Source organism: Ciconia boyciana, chromosome 7 (genome assembly GCF_034638445.1).
Source record: "Ciconia boyciana chromosome 7, ASM3463844v1, whole genome shotgun sequence".
Taxonomy (NCBI): domain Eukaryota; kingdom Metazoa; phylum Chordata; class Aves; order Ciconiiformes; family Ciconiidae; genus Ciconia; species Ciconia boyciana.
In genome coordinates, this window is record NC_132940.1 from 44,261,933 (window position 1) to 44,287,212 (window position 25,280).

Here is a 25,280-nt window from a genome sequence, read left to right on the forward strand (position 1 = left end):
TACAGCTCTCATTAACTTCCCTACAACTACAATTCAGCATTTGAAAACAAGGCTACCTGAAGGCCCCTTGCTAAGCCTATGGAAGGGTGATTTCCATTGTAAGTAAAAAATTAGCTTACAAGGTCTTAAACTCCAGTATCGTGTTTTATACCAAACAGTCCTATTTTGGTGTAGTCAAGAATTATGGTACGCACACATTTATAGTGTTTAGGATCTTTAATTGGCATTTCTAAAAATAGTTTTATTTGCAGTTATTTCTTTAAAATTGTTAAAAACATTTTATTCTAACTATACAGTTCTAATGTGATCTTCATTTCTACGTTTGCTTTCATCACTGATGATGTTCATTACCAGCATTTGGAGATTTGGTGGTAAGTCTGTAAATTCTACTGTTCTTCACTTCTGTATCAGCAGTAGGCTCACTGTACCTTCTTAAAGACCTGCTTACACTTGACTCCACACACTCTTATTTCCTAGGAAGAGAAAATAATTAAAAAATACAACTTTTACATAGGACACATGCATTATACATTCATGTGTATGTCCCGCTTAATTTGAATCCACAGTTTTCTATCGAATTAGATTGGGTAGCTTGTACATATTTTAGCCTATTTTTAATCCTAAAAGAAATGAGCTGGTTTGGGTTTGTTTTCTGGTGAAAGGTGGAGTAAGATAAGTTATTTTGGGATCTCAGATCTTAAAGGGCCAAATATGTTCCTGGTGCATTATTGTCTATTTGCAGTGTGTGCAACTGCTTAGGTCTTTGAAATGGGCATTCTCTATTTTGGACACATGAAGAAGTTATTTGGGGATGGATTTGAATGACCAGTTCTGAATCTGTATGTTGATGACTGGTAGTTCAAACCTACAAAACCAGAAATCAGCTGAAAGCCCACTCTAGCAACACAATGATCATGGCTAGAAACACGGCTAGGACAGGTAGTTGTATACAGAAGATTTGATCTAGGTCTATAAATTGCAGGACAGCAGTGAGTTTTGACTGAACTTGATCATACTGGATGCCTAATGCTGTCTACTATTCCTTTGTGTTCCACAAGAGCTTTTCAAAAATCCCTACTTGCTGGTCTTTGGAACCGTGCATAAGCAGGTGCAATGATGTTTACACCTTGGGCACTGATTTGCGAAGCCTGCTGTTGTTTACCTAATCTCACTGAAGATGCAGCTTAATCTTCTCCATTACTGAAACTATTTAAGTTAGACCTGAGAAGCGCACACAGTATGTGTGGGGATGTGTAGAGGTGTTGACTGATTTTGGTGGAAGAAGAAAAAGGGGTGGAACTTCTTAAGGGACATAAAGACGAAGGTTATGTATGACCTAGCAGAAGGGATGTACTTTCTATTTCAAGGTAAGACTTTCAATAAAGCTGTCAGAATATTCTGAGGAAACAGGAGGCAGAGTTTCCTGGGAAGTTATGCACATTTTCTTATGGGGGACTTTGATAAAATGACATATTAAAAAAACCCTTACACTGAGTCAATAACCTTATTGGCATACGTTGCTAGTCCCTAGTAAAGAGAAAGTGCTTCATGATGAATTGATGAAACAAGCAGACTGATACAGTGATTTTAATTAGGACCTGTTTTGTTCACTTCTATATAGGTAACCTGGAAGAAGGAGTGTGCAATAAGGGCTAAGAGATCTGCTGACAGTGACAAAAACCTACAGAGCAGAAGCAATCAATACAATAGGAAAGGGCAATAAAACTCAAAAGGAAATGGAGAATGGTCAAATAAGTCACATAAAATAGAATCTGAGGAGGAAAAAGAACTACAAATTACAGGCCATAGAATGAAATGGAGAAAATAGGAGGCGATAAACTACTAAAGGATGCGGTATTACTTTCTACAGGACTGTGGAAAGAATTAAATTAACAGTTGGCTCATTGTGTAAAGTTCAATAGGATCATAAAGCTATCGAAGTATCAATTTTTTAGAGGTAACTGCCCATTGTATCAAAGGACTCTCAAGAGTACAGGACCTAGTAATCTTAGCTGGTCAAAAATAAGACTAAATGGGACTCTTTTACTGTATGTTTAATGGAGAGAGTTACATTAACAAGGATTCAGAGAAATAAAGAGGACATCTTTTGAAGTTCATGAAATATAAAAAGTGATAAAATTGAAATATTGGGGACTGGCCTCTAAAATACTTGGTTACTTCCTTTGTGTGAAGTAATTTTGTATTGACTGTTGTGTACATGAGAGACGTGATAAATGATTCAAGTGTGTGCACAATGACTGCATGGATGCCTGCGTGAGCTGGCAGGTATGATACAGAACTCTTCACAGCCTTCTGAAAAAGCAGCCTCAGATCAGTCAGGTTACCTTGGGGTACCTAAAGTGGCACTAGACACATATGTTTGAGCAACTGAATCTGAATTTATGACTTTTAAAATCAAACTCTTGACAAGGTCAAGTATAGAAAGTGGTCTGGCCTGGAGGTCCATGGTTAGGTTGTATGGCTAGAGCATGAATGAGAGTAAGGATAGCAGAAATCGGGGCTAAAGAACTTGGTGTTGGGGACAGGAAATGGGAAGAGATAATGACTGTGGGGCTGGCAAGGGACAGAAACCAGGATGCCGATACAGAGAAATCCAAGAGCAACTAGTGCTATTGCTTCATATATGCGCAGATGAGTGCACATAAGTGTATGATGGAGTGCAGCAAGGTGTAAGTTGAACTTCTAGGCCAGACATTGTATGGCTAATTGCAACCTGTTTGCCAGCAGAGAATCTGAAAGGGCTGATGCTTGGTGTCATGGCACCAACTATTGTGAAGCTGGGAAGTAGTGTGGAAATACTGTAGTGTGTGTATAGATAGAGGGAATATGTATACACAGGAAATTCTGGAGTCTCCTTTTTATTGCTTCCCCCCTACTTTCAGTGAGCCCATGACCTCAGCTATAAAGTGATCACTTACACAGTAACTTTCTCCCTACCTGCATTATATCAAGTATATAGTCCAGATGGTAAGATCTGTCATACACATTTCCTTTTCCTGGTTTCTGGGACTTCCAGTACTTCCTGAAAATTATGTTTAGTAATAAGGGGTTTGGGGTACTTTTGCAAAGGTTTCATAACTCTGCTACTGATTTGAATATTTAGAGAACACCCATTTAGACTGCTGAATGCTAATAGTACTGAACAGTGAACAGAAAAGGAGGTTGGATTTTATTATCTCAGCAGGAAGACTGCCTTTTACCCACATTGATGAGAGAATCAGGATGCTATAAAGAGCTATGTGAGAAAAGAACAGGCATCTTCTTTCAGGTCCTGTTGACTTAGAAAGATAAAAATGATGATCTGAAAGAACATGACATTTCAAAAACTTAATTGCTGTTTTAGTTCTCTAGGCTATAATGCAGCCTGGCCTGTAATTATTTTAAAAGAACAATGGTGTATTTTCCTCTTATGGCTTATTGTTGGATGCATAATTTCACCAGCTCCCATACTGCGTATTTCACAGACTGTATGAAGGACATTCTGTTAAATGTCTTCCTCACTGTAAACATTTCAAACTGGTATGTCTGGACAGACAGTTAACACAGAAAGAGTACTGCTTTGAAATCAGGCAGTCTTTGTGAGGGACATAAAAGCATAATGGCTCCAAATGAAATTGTTGCTTTAGAAACAAGTCAAATGCCGCACCAATATGTAATTGTGTCAAAGTAAGCCAAGATAACATAGCACACAGCCTGCTGCATTACATCTAACCATTTTAATAGAGTAGCATTTAAAACCTGTTACATGATCTTACCAGGTGCATTTCATCTCCTTCAATCCACTGGGTCCAACCACGACCTTCTTTTTCTCCATTCTGTACACAAAGAAGCTTATCTCCATCCCAAGATACGGTGGTCTAACAAAATAGACATGTTCAGTGTTACTGTAGTATCCTCTGATATTATGATTAGTGTCCTTAAAGCAAAACTTCTCTCTAATATAATAAATTATTAATGTAACTCATAAGACGAATAATCGTAGACTGTTGTAACACACTCTACAATTACAAGATAATTACAAAAGAAATGAGCTTAAAAAGAAAATTGCTGCCCAACTGCCTGTCAAAACCTGGAAGGATGAGATAAAGCTGTTTAAATGCAAGAGAAAATATAATAAAAATCATTGTGTAAGAGTGCACTCCTCTCTCCCTGCTGACAAATACAGCAGGAGAAGGGATGTGCAGCCTAACACTGCATTTGCAAAAGGAGCTGAAAACTTGAGATTCAGTTTGTTTTTTCCACCATAAGAAGGATTCCCTAGCTGCTCTACCTGAAAAAAAGTACCCACCTACTGGGAGCTGTGGATGAACAAGGCTTTTAAATCCTCAGCTGTTTTTTCCCCATGTCTTAATCTGCCTTCTGTCATAGAACAGAGTGGTTTGGAAGCATCAGCAAATTGGTAACTTTGCCAGCATCCTGCTTTGTGTAACTGTAGCTGGAGAACTACTTGAGCCAGGACTGGCAGAATAAGAGTGAAAGGTATTGTAGGATCCAACATAGCACTTTTGTGAATATTGCTGCTGTCCTGAGTAGTTCAGTAGGACTTGATTCATAAAACTACTTAAATGTATGATGGTGCATCCTACAGCTTATTACTCTGGTTAGTCTTTACTGACAATTTGCCTTTCACGTCTCCCTAAGATAAAGAGAAGCAATACTCTGTAAAATATGTAAAGAGGGAAGGGGAAGAGCAGTGACAATTTGTGCTCCATGAGGATAATTTAACATTAATATTAGCACATGGATTTTAAACCAGCTTGTTTGAAGTGAATCTGAGGACTAAATATGGAATTACTGTCTACCTTGTAAAAGTCTTCAGCCACTGCCTGTGTGAGTAGTCAAATATGGAGAGAAGATGAATTCTGATCATTAAAGGAAAACTTACTGCATCCATCCTGTGTAGTTTCTAAGAAAAGAAGTCAGCCTACATTTGTCATTCTGGTAACTAAAACCAGTTCAACATGCAAGAACTACGCAGCCCTATTTATTTAATTTGTTTATGTCACGAACAATTAATTCTTAAATTATAACCATGATAGCCACTATCTTTAAATGAGTACAGCCAGCAGTCTCCACCCCTGGGAAGCTTTAGACTAAACAAGCATGGAAAATGAATCACTAGAAAGAGTGCCAGCATAGATAATCATAGGCAAGGCATTGTTATTGATCCCATAGAGTCTGTTTGCACCATATGTGGTCTCTGAAAGACAAACTCATGTGTCCTTACTAAAAATCTCTCCGATTTGGAAAATGCATTCACAAATTCTTCTGTTCACTCTTGTAAAATGACCAAGTATTTAAACCAAGTAGGAGATAACATTTTTTAAAAAGCCATATCCTTTTAATGTATAAAATGCTAATGCAGGAAGGAACAACACATTTGGGTAAAGCTGTAGTTCATGTGGTCTTCATAGTCTAAATCCTCTTCCATATCTGTTTTGAATCTGTAGACGTCCAGTAGGAGATAGAAGACAACAAATAATACTTGTCAAAATGAAAAATGTTTAATTTATAAGTTAACATATCTAAGAATTTCTGACGATTCTAAAAAATGGATATATCAGAAAATGAACATTATTTCCACCGATGACTTGTAGATGTGAGGGGTACTGTGGAATGAAGCATTTGTATATGCAACTTTGCTTAGTAACCGCACTTATTTTTATGCATTGAATATTAGCTCAGCATAGTTTAATTATTAGACTGGCTTAATAGTTAAATTTTGTGGGCTTATATGTGAATTCAAAGGCAATATACCATGATAAAGTAAGATCCAACTTGATTAGTAGTACTAATGGTCAAAGTCAGTTGTGGAAGTTATTAATCTTGATAATATTCACTAGCTCAGTACACTTGGCAGCAACTGAGAAATGTTTGTAGCAGCACAAGGAAATGTTAACTTTTTCAGCCTCCAAGGGTGACTGAAATTGTTTCACCTCAGAAAACAACACACTTTTTTCTCTGGCTTTCTTGTTTTTCCAGTCAAGATTAGATATTGCTTTTGGAAATCTGGTGATAACCATAAAGAGTATAATACCACAGACGGTTAACCAAGCTGTTTTTCAACCAATATTCTTGGTTATCATCCTCTGCCTTCACATTGATAAATATAAATACTGAAGGGATATGAGTAAACCATACAGTTTCTGATTTTTGTATGTGGCTATTTTGCTATGAAGGTTATAAAGCACAGAATATATTGCAGGAGAACCTAATGTCCTCTTCTTTGTTAGCAGGAACAACCACTTTATGACAGTAAGATTAATCAGTAGCATTTTTATCTTTTCTTTCTTTAGGTCAAACTGTAATGTCTCATATAATGAAAGACACAACTAATACAGAAGATAGAAACTTCTCTTTTAACTCAGATTGAAATAAGTTCTTCCATTCCAAATATCTCTATTGAGACACACATTGAGTATTAGTTGAGGCTGGAGTTGCTATGGTTGTTACATATGCACTAGCTGCTGCGAATAGTCCACCCAACCTTTACCAACAGCTAAGACACAGCGATGCTTGCCTTAAAACATTTCCAAATATTTGAGTCAGAACATAATAATATTCCCAAAATACCACTGTAGGGCACATGTTTCTCTTTTGTTGTATATAAGAGCAAAGATTTATTTTTAAAGATTGGATCAGGATATTGCCATTGTATAATTAGGAGTCAAGCACTTGAATAGACTAGTAAGGCTGTTCTGTATGAACCTTTAGTTGCTGTTGTTTTCCACTCCTGGCACACACTTACTATCATGATAAAGAAATGCTTTACCTTAGATGTAAAGCAACTTTTCTTAGAAAAGTAGGCTTTTATAATTAACCTTGTTTGCCACCATTTTGATAATAGCATTACCTAAGGTTTGCCTGATTACAGAGACTGAGCTACTGTCTCCTATCTGGAATGACTGAAAATCTTTGCCAGGGTTTGGGGAGCGCAGCATCCCCGGGCAGACAGTTCCTATTCTTCATCTTCCTCCGCAAGCAAGAGGAGGAGAAGTAAACAAACGTTGAGGACACTGGAAAGCTGCAGTTTCCTGATGGTAACAGAACCAACTAGATGAAAATGTAGTATTTCTCTAAAACTGAAAGCTCCTGCCTTTTTGAGCATCTTGTACTACTCGTAGGATAAATAGAAGACTTCATTTATTCCTTTCAACTAGGTAGTACATAATCTACTTCATAATAAGCAAGCTTAAGTTTTGCTTACTTACAACCCGATGTACTTAAACCTAAGATGAATACTTCTTAGGTCAAGTGTATATAATTCTGTAGGAAACGTCCATAGAAAATAGTGATTAATGAGATTAGCCGATAGTGTGATTAAAAATACTGAAGAAGCACAAGAAAAGTTAATGGAGTGAGATAAATAAGAGTGAGTCTTGCCTCAATTTAACTTTTCTAAAAAATTCTAACCACCAATTTTGCTCATCTTTCGGATTATATACTCTTTGTTCTTGAGGTGTAATAATAGAGAATGGAGCTCCTCTGGGAGGTGAAGAAGCCTTTGAAGCCTGAGAACACAAAAAATGTTCAAATTTTCTTTAGTTTTATGATATGATTTCTGTAGTCTTACTTTTTTTTTTTTTTGGTGTACTTAGATATTTTCCTTTTATTACTTGGCCATTTGCATACTTTTGTTAGTGATTTAATCTGTGTTATGAAGATTTAAATACATGTGCATAGCAACACCATCTTCCTGAAAATTAAAGCTAGAAGAGATGATAATTAAAGTATTCTCATTACTGTTTTCAGTTATGCAACAAGGTAAATTTATTAAATGAAATATTTAGTAAAACCAAAACAAATCTATTGACTATGTATTTGCATTTTCTCTAGTAGCAGTAACAGTAGTGCAGTCTTGCAGAATTACAAAAGATATTACTTCCAGCTTCTAGTGGGAAGTCTGACATTAGTACAGTCTGACATTAGTACAGTCTGACATAGTACAGCCAGAGATACTGACTTTTGTAATTTACTGAAATAGTCATCAAACTATTTTATCAGAGAACTCTGCCTTTCCCAGTGAGGTCTAAGTGCAAAAACATTTGATGCTGGCTCTGCACAATGTTTCTCATTCCCATGTTGGCTATTCCTAGTGTGCTTGCTTGTGTCATGTGCTCTGCAGTTGAAGATACATAATGTATTTTACAGGTGAATGAAAGAAAGTAACATTTTTTTTAAAGCAGTCCATGAACATTTTTTGTTAATGCTACATAGATTTTAGACACATTGCATTTACAAATATGAATTGCAGCTACCACCTTTCATCAAAAATATATTATCGATTTCCCATCTGTAGGAGAAACACAGCAGTACCAGTTCTTCCCTTCAAAGTGTTGTCTCTGTATTATGGTGCCGCAAATGACTGCAATGCTCTAAAACTGCATGACACACTCCATGCTCCATCTCAATCCAGTAATTCTCTGCTTATGAGAATGACCAGTCATTTTACAACTGTAATTATGATTTAAGAAGGATTAAGTAATGGGAATTAATTGTTTAGGTCAGATGACACAGGAAAATCCAATTTGAGCTGCGTCCTGTATTGCGTTTACAAATAACACCAAAGAAAGTATCCTAGAATTTTTGGTCAAACATGGCAATATATCCAGCAAGATATTTAATAGCTTCTCAAGATAAAGCATTGTAATCTGTACTAAGTATCAAAGTGATATAAAAACCTCTGGTAAGTAGTCTGCAGGGAAAATTTTCATCAAATGAAGTGCTGATGGAATAAACTAATGTTGATATCACCGACAAAATCTAATGTAACTGTGAAGAGGCATTCTGTAATGTTATAGTCCTACCTATCACCTTCTGTGTAGGAGGCATGCTGCACACTGCTAACAGGAAGGTTACAGCCACGTTCAGGGTTTGTTGTTCTCCATCCTGTAATTCCTTTTATCTATCTCATCCAATCTGCATCTGGCAGGTTGGTGACAGACAGATAAACTACTGAGAAAACAACAACAAACCCAACAGAAAAATTAGTGGTAGGATTCCTGGACTTTATCTCAAGATACTGTTGCTGGACAAAGGCTATACATATTTAGCCATCCTGTAGCTAGGTCAAATGATAAAGTCTGTACCAATCTTTCCTTCCCTTACTAACTTCAGTTCAACCCTGTAGAAGCACTTATAAATCAGCTTCCCATTTCATCATTCCTGTTTCTAGCTGTGCAACAATAGAACTCCCAAAGTTAACTCATAGGAAATGGTTGGTAGTACAATACAACTCATTTCTCAGCTGCTTGTGGGGCTGGCAGATGTGATGTCTCATAACAAGTATCTACAGCTACAGGACTCTGAAATGTGTTCATGTGATTACAAACTTGCTCAGATTGTTATTGAAAGACAAGCTGGTTATAATGTGGGCATTCTGTACCTTAAGCTTACTGATAAGCTTACTGAAGTTCACTGTAGTCAAAAGATGAGACACTTCCAGAAGCAGTATTTTGCTTCTGTGAGTGTCAGCATCTCCATTGCTAGCAAAGGGGCTTAGGATTGGATTGACAAATTTTAGATCAAAGGGTAAGCTGCTGTCAGATAGGATCATCTTAGATGTTCAAATTCCTTATTTTGAGTCCTTGCTCATAAGAGCAATGAAGGAAAGCAATGACTAGAGACATGTTCCAGGGAGTAGGAAAGTAAATGTGCCAAAGCTCCAGGCTATGCAGGTGACAGTATGTGGGAGGAGGAGTAGAATCAATATTTTGGACAGTGCATAATGTTTTATTTCTTAGGAACGGTGGATTTTTTTTTCTTACTGAAATAAAATTGTATACAAATAATACAAAAATAGGAAGACTTGTGTATATTCTATGCCAGAAAAAAAAGTACAAAACAGCACATCCAATTCACTTTGTGCAAGGATCAGAATCGATTCTAAGACACTTACTGTTTAAGTTAATGTGTATAATTGATTTATCCTCTGTGTAATTTTAGCCAGATGCAATTGTACATAACACTAATGGTTTGTCTTTCAAAATTGGGTTTGGTAAGTCTGGTTCTCAGGTTTTCAGCGGATTCTTTCTGATTGCACTTTCTGCATTCATAACTCTCTGAGCTTTTTAGGATTCACAAAAAGCTGGAACGCTAAGCCCATCCAAAACCACCTCCCCTACAAAGCTTCAGTACGTTAGCAGTGGTTTTGTGAATAACTAGCTCGAAGCTTCTGATCAGTCTCGGATTTTAGACATGAACCCAGCACTGCAAAATTTGAAGTTAATGACATCTTAAATTATATGGCAAAAGATTGTAGATATCTCATTTGATATCACCGCACAAATGTGCTGAGCATACCACTTACAGGTAATAAGCAGTAATGCCAAAAGAGCATGCAGTGTGAAACAACGCAGAAAAATGGAAACTGCTTCTCTTTACTGCGGCACAGAGACTACATGAACCAGAGTTTTAGAGAGCCCGAGACAGATCCAAGAGTGGACATCTGTTCTCTGGAGCCTCAGAGGGGTTGACTGGAGGACTGCTCTTCGCTTGTGGACAGCAGTTTGTAAAGGCCAGAAGTATCAACAGAAAACTACATGAAGACTACCTCCTTTAAATTCCCGCCCCCCCCCCCCGAGAAGTCAGAGATTATTCCCATGAGAAGCTGGGGAATTTACAGTACTGCAGAGAGAGGGCACTAGATTTGAGAGAAGACTAATATATACACACAGGCAATGACATAAAAACACCTCCCAGCAACAGCCGTTCTAGAACAATGCTTGTTCCAATAAAGTATATGAGAAAATACTTACAAGCCAAAAAGAAAAGGACAGCATTTGAAGAGGTAAAGAAAAAAAATAGTTAAATCAGAGGGATCAAGCAAAGACATATTACTGATCTTGCATCCTACTAGACAGGCACAATTTATTTTGAGTCTTCTCACCCTGTGGGGGATCCCTACTGAAATTCCAAGTATTGCAATGTTGTTTGTTGGTTGTTTTTTTCCTGGCAGCAAAGTCTTCATTCCAATACCTACTCTAAACTAGATTAACAGCTGTGAATTCCATTTGTGGAACAGAGGACCCCTGCCTAAATAGTTAAATCAGCTTCATGAGCCATGTGATTTTATAACAGAGCTTTACTCTGACCTTGCAGCAGTATAAATCAAATTATGTCCAGAACAACTGAACTTCATTGCATTTTTTGTGAATACAAACTAGAGAGGAATCAGTTTCACACTAGGCATGTTTGTTATTTAAAACAAGTTTGTTATTTAAAACAGAGCCATGATCAGTTTCAAACAACTTACCTCCTTTCACTAGGATAAGGCACATGTAACTAGCACTGGTTTGTGTGACAGAAGAATCGGTCAGGTGCCTATGAACAATCCTCATGTGGCTGTCTTAAATGTTAAATGACTATATATTTTCAGGAAGATACTTCATATGGCAAGATGTATGACTGAATTCTACAACTCCCAAATCCCCCTCCCTCTACCCTACCCCAGCAAGTCTGAACTATGACTAAAAGTTATATTAGTTCCAATAATGGAACTCTAAAGACCAATTTGATAACTTATCCATAGTTATATTCTGCTTGTATTCTGTTTTGGTTAACTAAGTGGTTAATATGTATGATTTCCCACCTTCAGTTTCAAATTCTTGCTGTTTTATCTGTTTACCAGTCCTCAGTCATTGTCATTTCCTTTCCTGCTTCAATGTAAGAAGAAAACTACTATGCCACAGAGCGCAAGGCTCTGAATTACTGAAGCATCCTTCACTTGCTTAGCTAAATATTCAATTCTAATGCAACTAATACTGTCTTCAGTTATCCAAGAAATTCTGCTGTTATATATTTAGAACATAGAATCTTCCTTGATTTTTTAAACAGATCACTTGCCCATAGTCTCTGTCAAAAGACAGATTAATTCTAGATAGAGTGAGCTAAAGCAATTCAGTCTCACTCACATGTTTGAACAGCAGAGGAAAAATATAATGCAAAAACTTTCTCTGACTTTAGCAGCAAAATGATTAGAAAAGTAAAAAATTTAAGGAGGTAATTTTTGCATCTGAGCTATCCCATTCTCAATCTGCTTTGATTCATCGACTGCAAAGACTTTGAACGTGAAACTTCAGCCTTTGTTTCAGCCTTTAAGTTTTTTCTGTTGATTTTTTAATAAATTTTTGACTGATGTACTAAGCAAATACACTGTGAAGGTACATAAGGCTAACTTTTCTGCTTAGTGTCAGATCCTGCCCTGTTCTTATGTTTACTGGTACATATTTTACAGTGCAGATGTTCCCTCAGCTTCACTGTTTATTACTGATAGTGGAAAAAGGAGGCAAAATTATCTGGTAATGAATGAGACATACTTTTGCAGATGGTTTTCAATTAATTGTTGTTTCAGTAAGGTCTTGCCTCTTTTGTGCACAGTAAATTTTTTCCACAGTAAAGTTTATGTGCATGAAACAAGGTTTTATACTTAGTGCAATACCTGAGACTCTCACTAAGTTAATCACAACTACAGATTATAGAATTTATCTTTAAAATGGAGGAAATTTCATGATGAGACTGGAGCTTCACTGAGAATGAAGATAGCAGGACTAAATAGTTCAGGAAATACCAAAGCCATAGTTATCCATTTAACTTTAAATTTCTGTCTTTGTACACTATACATCTGATACATGTTACCAATTAAAACCATGAACAAACTCTTCAAAGTAGTAGAAACTTTATCACATGGTCCGATTCAAACTTCACATCATATAAGAAGTAATGTAATACAATATTAATGTTCTAAACGTCTTTCTACACCATCTAATGTGCACCTTATAACATTTGCAAAGAATAAAAGATGCTCCTGAATACATAAACTTTCATTTTACCTTTGTAGTTCAAACTGCCAAGTTTTTAACAACCCTAAATATTAAGTATGATTAAGCTTGCAGAAACACATCTTTCATGAAATTGCCAAACAAATAGAGAAACTCTTATTTAACTTTTATCTAGGAGATAAAATGTCTGGGGATAAGCTCCAGGAGAAGCATGATAGCATTATGGAGCTATGTGAATGTGGATGTCTTGTCTGCATTTCTTAAGAGACCAGGTTGTGCTGCAGCTTGCTCCATACATGATTTCAGTAATGCTTAGACCACATTGAGTATCAACTGTCTTCTTGGAAGCACCTTGCACTGTGATTAGTGATCTCTCCTCTGTCCACACATCTGTGTGGTCAACTATCCTAATCTTTGGTTTTACCGGACAAAGAAATTGCATCTTTAACTAAATTAGCAGGGCGTTTGAGTTTCTCAAGATTCCAAAGTAGCAAATTTTCAGTTCCCAACAGAAACAAATCTTAAAGGAACTGATGTCACCAGCTGCTGTTACCTATATCACTTAAGAAAACAGAATCACCTAAAACCACGTTGCATACAAGAAAGCGATAGTTAAAGGTCAAAAAAAAGGACAAACTGAAACTGCTAAGGTTTATCCAGCTCAATTAACTCACTGTTCCAGAAAGTTCAGACAGGCTTCCAGGAGTGACCAACTATAAAAATGAAAAAATCCTAACTGCAATGAAGGAGGGGGCCTATACTATCACAGGAGTATTAATTCCTACTGTCACATCTTCGACTTACTTACTTACTTCTAAAATATGTATCAGCAAAACTTTTTAGCCCTTACTCATCACAGACAGTACCAATTTGGAATTATTGTAGTTACACTCTACCCTGACTGACTTAAAGACGTGTTTTACAACTGAAAGGTGAACATAATTTCAGTGAATTATACACAAGATCTAACCTGTTAACCGTGCTAATATTATTTTTACTGATGTTAACTCTAGCTAGATGATATATTCTTCATTAAAAGAAAAAATGATCTATACATATTGGATGAATTACTTCTAAGGTTATTTTTGCTAGTCTCCTGATGATTGCTCTGCTATATAGATTAATGTTTAATGTGTAATTTGTCTTATCCATGTTACTTTGTACTTCTCATACACTGACCTACTTGGATAAAACTTGCCCAGTTGTCTGCTCAGCCCACAATACAAATAACAATAATTGATTCACAATCTCTCCCATTACACAGATTGACTATTAATGATTAAGCCATTTATGGCATGCAGTTTCACAAGCTATAGATGAGAAAAGGAAACATCAAGAATGATACACAACCTTTGCTTTTATGGCGGTTTACTTCATAACACCACTCAGGGAGTGGTCCAGTATCTCTTATATCACCTCCATGACCCTTCTCTCACAAGACTCTTTCTGAACTGTTGGAGTTATTTTGTTGCTTAACAACTGCAATTTTTGCCTGACATGATGGTTATCAGATTTGGGTTGAAGTGACTTCAGAAAGCTTCTTGTACTGTTTTGTCTTTGAGAAAACTGAGGTCTCATGTAGAAAAGAAATATTTAATAAGAAAATTGAACTATAAAGTATGATACATTACTACAAGGCAAATAGAGAACCAGTGATCAGTGACCATGACTGTACAGCTGCAGTTGGTATCTGTTGTTGGAGGCCATAAAGGGACATGGAGGATTTCTGAAAGTTTTTGTGGAGTTAGGTGGCTAAGTAATTCTTAACAAAACAAACAGTCAGGGTCAGCAACTACCCCTTGGGTTTTTTTGGAAAAGGCAAGAAGATGCTGGTACCTTCTGCTTCCAAGGCTGAGTAAGCATTTTGCACTAAACAGACAATAGATAAAATGTTTAAGCAACCCTTGGAAGTAGGGTGAACTAGGTTCCACTCCAAATCAAATAGCTGTTGTAGTGACTAGAATAATCTTTCTCTAATTTCTTCTTTCTGTTTCAACATTTTGAATTCTTCCCCGTCATTCAATTTAGCAAAATAGGGTAGAGAATTTCAGCCTGTTACAAATAATGAAATATTTAGGGTATTCGTCAGGAAATTAAGAGTTGTGTGTTAAATCTATTCAGCATTTGAAAACCAGGACTAGGCAAGGGCCACATTTCCATGTCTTCTGAGTCTAATTTTTCAGCACAGTGGTTGTCTGACACATTTTGTAAGAACCCATTGCACGTACATGCTAGACAGCCTCGGAGCACAATTACTTCTTGCGTCATGTAGAGGATGTTTTAGTCCTCCTTTAGATGGAGTTTAATGGTATTTAAATACAGATCATGCTTAGATGGAGACAGTTCTGTACACACACAAACCAGTACTTCACTGACTCAAACATTGAGGACCTCAGACACTTTTAGCGCTTGAGCAGATGTTCTGAACATTGCTACCTTTGATTGTAATTTAGCCACCTCAGTCTAAGTCTTTCTTTGGGCTCATAACTCTTCAGTGGATCTAGACCTCGTTGTCCTGACTAAGAGCCTTCTAGCAGTCAAAAATGCATTATGACATTGGGGCACTTTCCTATACACAAATACACATTGCTTCTCCCTTCTGTGAATTTTGTATTCTGCACTCTATCATGCTTCTACCCTCTGTAACAAGGAGTACAGAAGGATTAGTTGAGGCACTTTCTAGCTAGCCATTCTTTTTTTCCGACCTTCATGATCTTTCCTTTTTCTGCCATCACCAGAGCAAAAGCAAATTTGCATATCCTAGTGTTAGAGAATAGTATCGGTTTTAAATGGCACTATCTTTCTAAGAATGGAAACCTAGTAATTCTCTTTTACATGATTTCTCCTCTATAGTCCCTCCTCAGATAACTTTTTTTTGCTTATCAGCTTCTTCACTGTAGAATATTGCAGGTGTCATGCTTTCAAGCTAACAGGAAAGAACTTGGTATTCTCAAGTTTTTCCACTGTTAATTGGTATTCATCAGTCATAAGTTAGAAAATATCGTCTCTCTGGCAAGCAAAAAGAGCTCATAAGGCAGAGTCCTCGGTGTTTGCTTATTGATTGCAATAAGATTTGTTCCAGTAGGCTAACATGTCTGCTCCAATAAATACACCCAGGAAGGAAGGAGCACAGGAACAAGAACAAGAAAGAAAAGCTGTAATTTCTAAGCACTTGGCTGTTCTTATATATGGGCGGTAGTGCCTGACCCTGCAATTAGTGGATTTCCTTTACTGTAAAACATTACTCAGTGAAGAGATTCTGAAAGTCTGAACCTAAATGTCTTTTTGACTAACAAATATCCCAGTATAATTGAGTAATGTTTCATTGAAGTTACTATTCATTCATTGATAAAATTTTTTTGTGCTCCTGATTAAAATTAGCATTCCTTTAATGTAAAGACATGCTAAAAACTGTGTGCACACCTTGGCAAACTGAGAAGTACAGAAATAATTTTAGGAATCACCACACAAAATGGTTAACAGATGCGGCCTGTGAAAGGCCTCAGGTTACGAATATTCTTTTTTTTTTTTTGTCCTTTGTTACAGTTCTAATTCTTACCATGCATTTGCGATCATCCACCCCAGCTAAATCCTCCTCAAACTCCTTTCCTACATCAAATTCCATGATGTAGTTCCTAAAAGTGCTTAGCGTTTTAATGATCATATGATCCCCATTCTGAAGGATTTCTTTGTCAGGTTTTAGCAAGTTTGCTATTTTTCTTACAGCAACATTTACATCTGAAAAAGAAAAAGAATTATTTTAATCCGGAAAAGTCTACCACAAAAAGAAGCTTGTAGCTCTTGGGAGAACTAAAACGAACAAAGATAAATAAATGTCCAGATCTTTCAGGCCAGCTTTCTCATCAGTAAAAAGTCCATAACCTAATTATTTTAACTTAAATAAGTTAATGTTTTGATTTTCTGATTATGTGGAATCCTGACAAATACCATTTACATTTGACAGTTAATAAGGCCTTCAATATTTCTATAGAAATACTAGCACTTTGCATCAAATGCAAACACACAAAATTGCATTAAGTACATTATTGTCTCTTTATTACACATAACAATTTTACTCTTTTTCAAATTATGGTTGTTGTTTTAAGTTTGAAATCTGCCACTTACCTCTTCAAGCTATGTAGTTTAATCTCTGTTAATGTAAGCTTCAAGATGGTAAAAAGTAGAGGCTGCTTAAGACAAAACAATTTTGCATAAGGCAATTCTTAAAGTGCATTCCTGAAAAAGATATTTCTCACAGAAATGATTTATGACTGTACAAGAAAAAACAGATTCATGTAAAGACTAAGACAGGTTGCATTTATTGATTGTTTATTAAAGAAACACGAAGGGAACCTTACCCAGTGCTTTCAGATACTCCTCAAAATTGTCATTGCTGACCATTTTCCAGTAACCATTGAAATCTGCAGGCATCCCTACTTTAGGTAATTGTCAAAATCAAAGTCTCAGAACAGTGCGTTGATTCTGCACCACACAGCTCACTGCCTTTCTTTGTGGCGAGTTTGAACTCTGGTTTCTTTTATCTCTTTTTTAGACCATGTAGCTATGCAAGTCCTAATCCGATTATTGTTGAAGTGTTGCCTTTAAATCCTTCCACAAGGCTGAACCTCTGAGATTTCTAATGACAGCAGGATGACTTGATTTAAACAGAATGAAATATTCGCCTTCCATATAACTTCTGTAAGGGTACTGATTATCTGGAGATCCATTTTAACCATATTACTCTTCATTTTTCATGCCACTCAGAAAAAAAACTTAAATAGCTTTAGTTTAGGATATTAGCTAAAGCTATACAAGTGCTTATCTTGTGTGTTTTTTGAGGCGAATCCTTCTTCCTTGAATATGTTCCAGCTACTTTATGCCTTCTTCTTTTCAGAAAACAATCATACAGACTCTTTCAGTGAAAGCAATTTGTGTCTGGCACTACTTTAACCTGTTCCACAAGCTCCTTAATTCTAGAGAACTACCAGTGGAAGCTGTTTGGCCAGCTGAGGGCTCAAAAAGGGCCAGTTAGGTGGAAACTTGTACTAAGCAGCAGTGGTTAATTCTGTATACTGATAAATGCTACATCACTACTGAATGCATGCTTTCAGTTAATTTAAGCAACACTGAAACACAGAAGTAGCACTTTATAAAGATTCTGTATTCTTTGAAGGTGTCTTCCGTCAAAAATGAGATAGACTGAATCAGCAGAATAGGCAACCAACATATAAGAGAATGGATTTTTCTGGCTAACATTAGGGCTCAAATACTGAAACAGCCTCTTAGCTATTTTCATTTATTTTCCACTGTGTATTTTCAAATGGTACAGCTGAAGTTCCTCTTGGATATGTTATCTACTCCAGGGCTTTGGCAATTACTTACTCTTATAGAAGACTCTGGATCAAAGAAGCAAAGAAACCCACTTTCAATCTGGGCATGAGGACTGTCTGTCATTTGTGAATCTGGAGGCTTAAAAGTGACATGAATGGTGCATGCATTTTTAAGTGCTTGCATGAAAGAAATATTTATTTCTATCTCTTGTCCAAACTGCCAAAACACAAAAAGTTATTCAGGGTCCTAAAAAGTCAAAGTTTAGCAGTAATATATATTTAAATATATATTTATAAAGAAAAGTTATGGTTCATTTTATTTTGCTGCTTCAGAACAGTAAGGCATCTTCATGCTAAGACTGTAGGATTACAGAATTACAATTCAGGAAAGTACTGTATTTGACCCTTAAGTATTACTGGAGATTAATATTTATTGTTAAGTCTTATTTCTTTTATTTTCACAAGGAGGCTGTTCTTTATATATTTTAATCTCTGCAGCTGAGCGTCCCAATTTGCTTAAGCACTACCACACACAAAAACATGAATTTAAAACACCACACAAACTCAAGAAATTTCGGACTGATGTACTTCCCCTCATTAACACGAAACAACTTTCTCAAGAGCTTTACATGAAAAAATGCCAGGTCTGTCCACCTCACATACTACAGACATCAGTCATTTAGTGGGTTTACTGTTGCGTTATGCAACTTAAGAGGCTGAAGCAAGTCACCTTCATTCTTCCGCTCACTCTCTTCTGTGTAGATATTATGGTGTGCAATGTAGGATATAACAGAATCTGGTACGAGATATTTTACACTTAATCCTCTGCACAAGGCATAGCGTATCTGTGTTGCACTGATTTCATTCTGAATCCATTCTTTCACCAGAAAGATATTGTGCTGAAATTTAGTTAAAAGGTCTGATTCATTGATATACTGAGCAGGATCAGAGCCAGCACGGCTAATACAGACCAACCCAAACTTTTCCACTATTTCTTTGATGTGTTCTTCCTTCCAGAGATTGGGTGTCTTAAATGTCTGTAGAAAATCAGCCCCACAGAGCAGCTTTAATTCTGGTAGAACTGGAAAGACAAAAGGAAATGAGAGATTTCTATACTTGCTCGGTTTTCTAGGACGTTTATGCTTAAAAGTAGTTTTAACTCATCACTTTTTTTTTCTTTTTTTCTTTTTTAATCATTTACCTTTACTCCAGTTTTCTTTCAAAAGGTTGCAAGAAAAATTCAGTTTGGATTTTATGTGTCTGGTCACAATTACTTTATCACCTACTTCATCATCACTCACAGCATATCAAATATTATCTGTATAATGTTAAAGGAGAATTATTCCTCCACTCAAGCAAGCCAAAAAGGGGAAGAAGCAAATAAAGAAGACAATTATTTTAGCACAAAGACTAGGCTTGGTTGAACCTGGCTACCACACCCCAGCCAGCCCTGCTTGCTTTGCTCAGGTACTGTGGGGCCAACCCCCACAGTAGCGAGGCCCTTGCCTGCCACTGTGTTGCCACATATGGCTCCCCATCCCTTAGGGAGCGGCTGCCCTACTGCACTCTGGCACACAGACACGATGTTTGCATACTGTTACATTAGCCAGAGAACAACCTAGAATTTCGCCTAGGTTTGTGCACCTATATCATCTAAAACATGACGGACTGTATCTAATCTAACTACTCTTACTGGTACAATAAGCTAGTTAGTTGACCTACTAAGTTTTATTTTGTTTTTAGAGAAATTTGAACCAGCAGAATATTATACAGATAACATTTTGTGTCATGTGGCCATGGCATTTTCATTCTAGTACAAAGAGATCTAAAGCCAAATTTGCTGCAACTTGAATAATGACCAGGACTAATACTTGATTAGTACATTTTTTTTTTGTTTTCTCTCCATTTCTTATTTGCTGCCTACTGCCTATGCCCCAGTACAGAACTATCTCTTTCCTCAAAGTCTATTCTCCAGCACTCATCATTATACCATCTAAGTATTTTACAAACATTGACTAGGTATTTTCACAGCCTTGCATTAATGTGAAATGAAGGGGAAGGATGGAGGTATTGTCTCCATTTTACCTTTATTTGTGGCTGTAGATGGTTAGCTCGACTGCAAGTCTTATACAAACACCTTAAATCAGCACTTCGAAAATAAGAAACATATCAGTGATGATGCATGAAAAGCATACCTTAAGTGCCTTAAGATACACTCAGTTTCGCAGAAGTTTAGAATATACCATTGAGTTCACTACAGAAAGCATTTCTTCTCTTCTTACACCCCTCACTACATACCTTCCGACCCCTACAACAAAGAAGGCAGGGGTACTACTGCACTGCACCTTCCTGTGCTCTGAATGCAGCATTACTACAGAAGGAGGACTGTATGGGACAAGGCTATCTTGAAACATTCACGCCTAACAGAATCACCACAAACTGTCCACATACTTAAAAATATAATTCTGGGTTTTTTAGAGTTTATAATTAGTGTATTTGGTAGGAATGTGAAGTTTTTGTAACAGCCCCCTCCCCCACAAACCACCCAGTAAATTTTATTTTGATACCCACATCTGCAAGGTTGGAATGTTTAGATTCAATGCGCTCATCTCTGACACTTGAGCTAGTGCAGAAGTATCTGAAAAAGTTGCCTGTGATCCCTGTGTGGACCAGGGCTACAAGAGTATGAAACTCTGAAAGAATGTCCCAGATACTTCTGACAGCTGATGAACAATGAGACACCAAGAACCTTAGGATTCACACAACCCTGGAAGCTCTATCATGATAAAGCTGATCTTTTCTGCTTCATCCCTTCCAAGCTGTCCTCTGCCCACCTATTTCCTCATGTCAGTTACAATCTTCTTGTCTTTCCATTCACAGATTCTACTCTTCCTTTCCAGTTCCCTGTCCTCAGTTCTATGTTTAGACTGTTTCCAGTCCCCTGCTTTCCAGAGCCTTACCTGGGTTTTATGTCACAGCTTGCTTTTTACTTAACAGCAACCTCCACAATAAAACAGTACTCTGTCCCAAACTATATTAGAGCAAGTATTACACCAGAGCTTTTATAGTGTTGATGGGTTTTCTCTGAATGTACATACATTGCAGTTCTAGGTTACTAGAAGCTAAATTAACAGATTGTAGGCTTTACAAAAAGGCTGTCAATTTTACAAACACATCTCCACAAACCCCCACATCTTCTGTGCCAATGAGAAAAATGTGTCTTTGGCCTTTCAAGGGCACTTTGCTAAATGACGATCTGCAGCTTCCACTATAGTTAATGGTATAAAACCCAAATGGCTGCTGCAATGCTCCATTTTTTGATAAGTACAATAGCCTTTATTTCAGGCCACGGTATGTCTGGATCAGGGAAATTTTTGCTTGTTTTTGATTGGTGTAGCTCAGTCAATGATGGTGGACAGAAATGAAGTGCAATTCTTTGAAGTGTTGTTCAGGGAAAAAGGAGAGGGTAAGCTAAAGGAAAAATAACTATTCAGACAAAGGAAGTAGCTGGATTTAAGGTCTAATTAAGGGAGACTGCTGTCAGAATATGCCAGGGAAAAGCATTCAAGAGGTGACAACAAAGTTGTTCATGGAAGGCAACTGAGAAAGTTGGTGCAGGGCATTCAATTAAAAATGAAATGAAGACAATCAACCATCTCTTGTAAGCAGGAGAAGAAATACTGCACATGAAACTATATTTGGTGAATTAAGGAGGGATGGCAAATCCCTGGACACTGAAAAACAGAGAAAAAGAACTCTGTAGTCTTGTCGTTTTCATCTTCATCCTGAATGACTAGCACCAATAAGCTATTCTAAGTTTATTAAAACTGCAATCATTTGTCTATACCTGTCCTCAGTGAACCTTTTTATTTGCAATATATACTAAAGTGACCTGATTATTTCATGTGGAACAAAATCATGAGGTTCAGCACTATGCAAAGAAGTCTTACAGTTTAGTAGGCATACGTTTAGTAGAAAAATAGTATATTATGGAATTTTGCCACTGCTGAATACAGCCATCAAGCTTTTCTTTGTGAAAGCTTCCATTAGGTGCCTTGAGCCTTTCTACAAACTTCACAGAAAACCCCAGTTCAACTGATTTCATTGTTGGGAGGGGGTTTTTTTGGGGCGGGTTAGGGGAGGGAGGGAGGAGGAATTTGGTAACAGTTGCCTGCCATTAGAAAGTTTGTGCTAACTAACATTTACTTATGAGAAAGGGGAGGAACTCTATTCTGCTCTGGAGTTCTCAGTAGCTCTTGATCATTCCCCATGCCCCACGCCATACCATGCTAGTGACCAAAGGAAGTGGGAAGAAACCATTCCATTCCTTCTTGGTGGGCCACATGTTTAATATAGCCAAATCTGTATCACTGCCCAGTCAGTCAAAGCACCGAAGGCAGAAAAAGTAAGTAACAACAGGATGCTAGCCTTTCTCTGTTCAAACTAACGGATTGTTCTTTGTGGATAGCTGCCAGATAGAATAAAAAAATTAAAAAAAAAAAAAAAATCCAGCCACTATGTACTAGACAGAGAAACCTATTTCTTGCCTGTTGTCCTTCTCACCCAGTTTTTGCTATGCCTTTTGTTTTTTGACTATAGAGGGATCCTGTGATGATGACTGATGAATTCTAAACTAAGAATCTTTATTGGGAAAGAAAGACTAGTTTTAACATTTGTTTTCTTGACCATTTTTACATAAAATGCTACAGAGCTTGAAATAACTACAGAAAATAATAGCCAAAAGAATTTTTTGTAATGGAAAATCAAAACAGTCTTTACTACTTTCACACTAATTTTCCTTAGTGTGGCAATGTGGAATAATCTGACTTGTCACTTGACAACAATCATTAACCTCATCAGACACAAGATTCCACTGCAGTCTAAATGCCTTGAGACTTTTTTTAATCTACCACCTATAAAGATACAACAACTAATCTTTTAGAAACTTTTGTATAACCATGAACAACTTAAATGTATTATTCATGTCCAAGAAGTGCTGCAATACTCCAGGAAAAATGTAATGTGTCAAAAATCTAGCAGCATCCTAGCAAGTCGTAGGGCTAGGAAATATGATAAAATAGGAAACCCAAAACTGGCAGTGTTTCCAGAACCTGCCATACTTCTAATGTCAACGGAAGCTTTTCTGTCCAGAAATGCAGTAAACACCAATGCATCAGCATCACTGGTATGGTATCCATATACTTCGTCCATTGTCTAACACTAGAATTACAATTCTCAGTAATCCCTATATTTTTTTATATTTTTTATTCATACATTCTATGCTTTGCAAAACCAGCAGGGCCACAATATACATCTCTGACACAGCTAAAGAGATGCTTCTAAAACCAAGAATTAATACAACTCCAAAATAAGTCTCCTGTCTACATGGGAGTTACTACAAAATAACTGCACCAGCAGTCACGCTGGCATTTGGCATAGCTTGTTTTTGGCAGGCAGCTCCAACCCTCAAAACTTACCAGCTACTATGTTCAAATATTTCATCAATTAGTCTAGTCTGGTAAAGCTGTATTGTTTTTAATGCTAAACAAAGAGTGGTGTTTACAGTTATGAACCAACCTGAGTGCTGATAAGAAAGAGAATCCTCTGTAGATCTTTCTATGGGCCTTTCGTTTTTCATTAATTCCTTCTTGGACTGGAGCAATCTGAGTGATTCATTGTAATGGTGCCTGCATTTAAAATAAAGGCTTCTGTGTGAGGTAATCCTCTCAGAGATGCACAAAACGATTACCTGGCACTTTCAGATTCAAGAACATAGTCTGCTTTTATGGACTTTGGATTTGAATACAATTTGTTAAGAATTTAGCATATTCATTGTACCATGAGATTAATATCAATGTAGTTCAACATTTTGCAGAATTCACAAGCAAACTCCGTAATAGCATTCTGGTATTCAGTTCCTTTTTGAAATTCTACCATTATAGCAATTTTGGTAGCAACATTACATTCAAAACATTGTGGAGGTTTTTGCTTGAAACAGGATTAAATCACACTTCAATCACTAGATTTAATTTCTTGATTAAATACAACCCCTCATGATGATGTTTCTATAACATGTGCTCAGTTTTCAGGAGGAGACATTCTTGTTCTCCCTCATCCTCTTCTCCACAAAAACATGTTCCCTGAGTTTTCACCTTGTGGTTTTCCCTTTCATTTTAATTAAAAGAATCACAAACCTGAGAAACTCAAAATATACAATTCTCATAAGATTTTTCACATCTGCTATGCTTCTAATTTTACTGAGTTCAGATCCATGAAGGCAGGCAAGGATCCTTTTGTCAGTTTTTCCAGGTTTCTATCACTTTATTCTTTTGCTGCTCCTGATCACTGGTGCCCCACTGCAATACTGGTACTATTAGCTCATGGTAGTGGGCCCTTCTTTGATCATGAAGGCAAGTGCCAATCTTAGATCCAAACACCTAAACCCCCTTCCTTCCAAATCAGCATGGCCTCACCTATTTAGAATAGTCCCTGACTTGCACCATCCTGAGCCATGCTTAGGCATTGCTCATATGGGCACGAGCCAAAATCGTTTCGGGAAACAAGCTCACAGTTAAACAGGACAGGTGGATACAGACTCAAGCCAGTGTCCTATCTCTGGCTAGTACATATATAGCCAAAATGACCATCAGGTCTTACATAACTGTATCAAAATAAAGATTATGAGTTACAAGGTACAGTCTCAATTCAGTACGTGTACAAAGCCATAGATAACCCTTTGACTGTCTGGTCTAAGGAATGAATTTATAGTTTAGTGATTTAAATGTACACTCTTCAAATCATGCAAATACTTTTAGCCACAGGAAGAGGTTGCACAAGTGTCAAGAACCTACACCTAAACAGGCTGCATAACTATCTCCAGTAATTTTTGATGCTCAGCCATTGGCTAAAGAAACTGCATAGACAAGAGGTGAGGGACATATGGTAGTAGAGAGTAGGTAGCAGTAGCTTGGCCTGTGCCTTCCTACATTTCTATTTTTAATCCTGACTTGCTGTAAACAGGCTGATGCTATGTATAGTCAGGTACACTAACTTTGTATCATGGACTGACATTCTTGGGCCATGATTCAAAAATAAGAACTCTTGGCAAAGAGCTCACTGCAGGACTAACGTTACAAGTACTGCAAAATCT

At 37.0% G+C, this 25,280-nt stretch overlaps 2 protein-coding genes across 3 annotated transcripts in view; both read right to left on the reverse strand.

Moving 5' to 3' along the window:
• Window positions 1–419: 419 nt before the first annotated feature.
• Window positions 420–17,685, reverse strand: RBP1 (retinol binding protein 1). Its single transcript, XM_072867649.1, has 4 exons — window positions 17,159–17,685; window positions 16,360–16,538; window positions 3,777–3,878; window positions 420–473 (listed from the first exon to the last, which is right to left on the reverse strand). The coding sequence occupies exons 1-4, from the start codon at window positions 17,229–17,231 to the stop codon at window positions 420–422; spliced, it is 408 nt and encodes a 135-aa protein (XP_072723750.1). The 5' UTR covers window positions 17,232–17,685.
• A 296-nt stretch (window positions 17,686–17,981) lies between these two features.
• The window catches only part of NMNAT3 (nicotinamide nucleotide adenylyltransferase 3), a 34,634-nt gene continuing 27,335 nt past the window's right edge, over window positions 17,982–25,280 (reverse strand). For both annotated transcript variants that reach the window (XM_072867592.1, XM_072867591.1), the window contains exons 4-5: window positions 23,708–23,817; window positions 17,982–19,211 (exon numbers count right to left, since the gene is read on the reverse strand). In XM_072867592.1, the coding sequence (XP_072723693.1) occupies window positions 18,802–19,211; window positions 23,708–23,817 (520 nt within the window). In that variant the 3' untranslated portion in view covers window positions 17,982–18,801. The remainder of the gene's footprint in view (window positions 19,212–23,707; window positions 23,818–25,280) is intronic.